The sequence below is a fragment of the Raphanus sativus genome, chromosome 7 (assembly GCF_000801105.2).
Source record: "Raphanus sativus cultivar WK10039 chromosome 7, ASM80110v3, whole genome shotgun sequence".
NCBI lineage: Eukaryota > Viridiplantae > Streptophyta > Magnoliopsida > Brassicales > Brassicaceae > Raphanus > Raphanus sativus.
This window is the reverse complement of record NC_079517.1, coordinates 20,258,322-20,261,634: the sequence shown is the minus strand read 5'-3', so window position 1 is coordinate 20,261,634 and position 3,313 is coordinate 20,258,322. Positions and strand designations below refer to the sequence as shown.

Genomic DNA, 3,313 nt, shown 5'->3' with positions numbered 1-3,313 from the left:
TACTATCATTCTCAAAAATTACACACGAAATCAGTCACATAATTATCCTTCCATATCAATCTTCATCATCAATAACAAACACATCTAAATTTGCTATATGGATATTTTTCTATCTTAAATTCTTAATATCTAACACAAAATCACGCCAAAGATCAAAATTACTTCCTCTACACGTTTATTTTGCTAAAAAGATCTATATTTTCTACCACTATTTTCGGTAACCTACATTTATTACAAAATATTATATCATAACTTCTTGCTATCTAACACAATCACGAGAAATATCTTAATTAATTTCTCTCCAAGTTTTCTACCAATATTTCCGGTAACTAACATTGATTACAAAATATTTCCGGTAAGTTACATTGATTACAAATTTTTTATCATAACTACTTAATATAATCCAAAATCACGCGAACAATGTAAATATCTTCCTCTACAAGTTTTCAAAAACCGGCCAAATATCTATATTTTCCACCAATATTTCCGGTAACTTACATTGATTACAAAATAATTTTTCATATCTTTTTAAACCTAATCGACTACAACCCTCTCCTATTATAAATACACACTACCTCCAAACCTTATAACCATCAAGTCTATCGAATAAAAACTCAGTAAAGTAACGATTTCAATATAATGGTTAACAATATGGAGATGACCTTCTTGAAAGACATCAAACCTCGCAAGACTGATTGGCGTGTGCAAGTCAAAGTTCTTCACTCATGGAGGCAATGGAATAAAATAACTGGTGACTCATTAGAATTAATCCTTTCTGATGCAAATGTAAGTCTATTGTTGTTTATCGATTTTAAGTTATTTAGCTTTGTTTTTTTATATATTTTAAAGATCATACACTAACATATTTTTTCGATATATTATATTTTTTAAGGGTACCAAAATACAAGCATCATGTAAAAAGGCTTACATGGATGATTTGGCTAGGAAGGTTCCTGTTGGAGAGGGATTAACATTGATAACTTTATTATGTCTGCTGATCCACATACCTTTCGAACAAAAACCAATTCCAAAAAATGAATTTTATTCACAACACCGACATATCTGAGTCAACTCTCAAGATTGAAGACATTTTTCTGGATTTGGTTGACTTCGAAACCGTATTAAATCGCACACCTGATACAAACATCTTGATTGGTATGTGTTTATTGATGTACCTTTAGTTATTTTAATAGTATAGATATAATCTATTAACATAAGCTATTTTTTCAGATGTTATTGGACAAGTCTTCGAATTGGGTGAACTTGAGACAGTTCATTGTACTGGAGGAAAAGAAAAGAAAAAGTTGGAGTTCACACTGAGAGACACTTCGTAAGTCTATTACAGATTTAGGTGTTATTTTTTTAACAACTTTTTAACTCAATTTTATATTTCGTGTGTTATTATTATGTTTACAAGTGATTTAAGGTTGCCTTGCTGCCTTTGGGGAAAATATGCTGAGAATGTTTACACAGCTTGCCAAGAAGCTGAAGATGACTTTGTTGTATGCCTTCTAAGATTCATTAAGATTGGTCATTTTAGAGGTATCTATAGACTTACAAAATATATATCTTAAACTTATCTAATCACGTTATTTTTTCTATGGTAGGTGAAGTCTAAATCTCAAATGCTTATGATTAAAGTCATATCTTCGTCAATCCTGACATTGCAGAAGCAGAAGCATTTAAACAAATGTAAGTTTAAGATATTAATCAATGGTTTAGAATAATTTTATCCCATAACGAAATTGTATAAATGCTTCTAAAACTTTTCTTTTATTTAGTGACTCTGCTGACAAGTCAATCCATAACTATCTCCGAGTCAGGAGATAACAAGCTTGAGAAAAAATTGTCAGCAACAAGTGGATGCAACACCAACTGAAAAATCTAGCAGAGTTGTTTGAATCTACTCAGGTAAGTTACATTGATATCTACAGATCGATATATAGTGATATCTCGCAGCTAATTTGTGTTTTATGTTTTAAAGATTGAACCATGCAGAGTTGTTGCAACTATATGTGACATTGATACCGATCGGGGTTGGTATTTTTTTTGGTTGCGTCGATTGCAACAAGAAGGTTTTTCAAGAGTCAAAATCTGTCAAGACAGTGAATGGAAAAGATGTTCTGAATTATGTTTGGTGGTGTGAAATATACAAAAAAATTGGTTTATTCTGTAAAACCCTGGTAAGTTTATATCCATGCTTATTATTATTGACTCTTGAAATTTTCTTAATCATACTGGATGAACCTGATTTGATTTGATTTTTGGTTTACAGATTTAAAATTCATTTGATGGTTAAAGATGACACTGGTGCATCATCTTTTATGTTGTTGGATTCAATTGCTAAAGGGATTGTTCCTCAATCTGCTGAATACCTACTGAATGGTTCATTAGATGAAGTAAGAAGATTACTTTATTATATTTGTTTGTGTCGTTAAACAAGTTTATAATTTCTGCCTATATTAACATGTCTGATTTTTGATCGTACAGCTTGAAGAAGATGCTGAGTTTCCTGATGCAATTACATCTTTGATCGGTCAAACATTTATGTTTGGAGTTTACATTGAAAAGGACAATGCTACTGCTGAAGGTGTATGCTACAAAGTTGGTAAGGTTTGGAAAGATCTAAATTTACTAAAGATTGGTGAAAACTCAGAATCTGGTTCTACTCATACACCTTATGAGGCTCAGGTCAGACATATTTATGACCCTATATTTTTGACTATTAAGTGTCTATGTTCTACTTATATTATTATAACACTTTTGATTTAGGTGCCGCTTTTGCTGCATGACAATGAAGCTAATGTGACTGCTACTACACCTTCTTCCAAAACGTAAGAATGACCCGATGTACACGGAGCGTGATAAGACATCTACTTCAAAAAAGCCATGCACTAGAATGATTAAGAAGGAGAAGAAGTGATGGATCAGTAGAAGTTGTCAATGTTTTTCAAGTTTCTGTTATTTTTTAATAATATTGCAAGTGTTCCTTTTGGTTTCCATATTATTTTTGTTGAGTTTTGGATTTTTTAAAATAAGAGATTTTCATTCATGAATTATATTCTTACATGTTCCTAAAGACAACCTATTAATGAGTCCAAACCCCAACAAAAGAATTTTAATGAAGAAGGGCATTTGATTAGCGGTTAACATTGCTGTGAAGGATATAGACCACAATATCGACATAGCTTAACAGAGTTAACATATAAAGGATAAAGTATGCTTCTCAAATATATAGTTTTATAATATGTTGTGAAGGAAATTTTGAAGTTTTGTACATATCCACTTTATGTCACAAGTACCACAGTTTTGT

At 31.2% G+C, this 3,313-nt stretch overlaps 1 protein-coding gene across 1 annotated transcript; it reads left to right on the top strand.

The window, feature by feature from the left end:
• The first annotated feature begins 1,034 nt into the window (after window positions 1–1,034).
• On the top strand, window positions 1,035–2,838 carry LOC108815679 (uncharacterized). The gene is made up of 8 exons (XM_018588206.1): window positions 1,035–1,155; window positions 1,231–1,330; window positions 1,427–1,502; window positions 1,608–1,692; window positions 1,782–1,848; window positions 2,276–2,399; window positions 2,491–2,691; window positions 2,773–2,838. Exons 1-8 carry the CDS (start codon window positions 1,035–1,037, stop codon window positions 2,836–2,838), a joined length of 840 nt encoding a protein of 279 aa, XP_018443708.1.
• The last annotated feature ends 475 nt before the right edge of the window (window positions 2,839–3,313 follow it).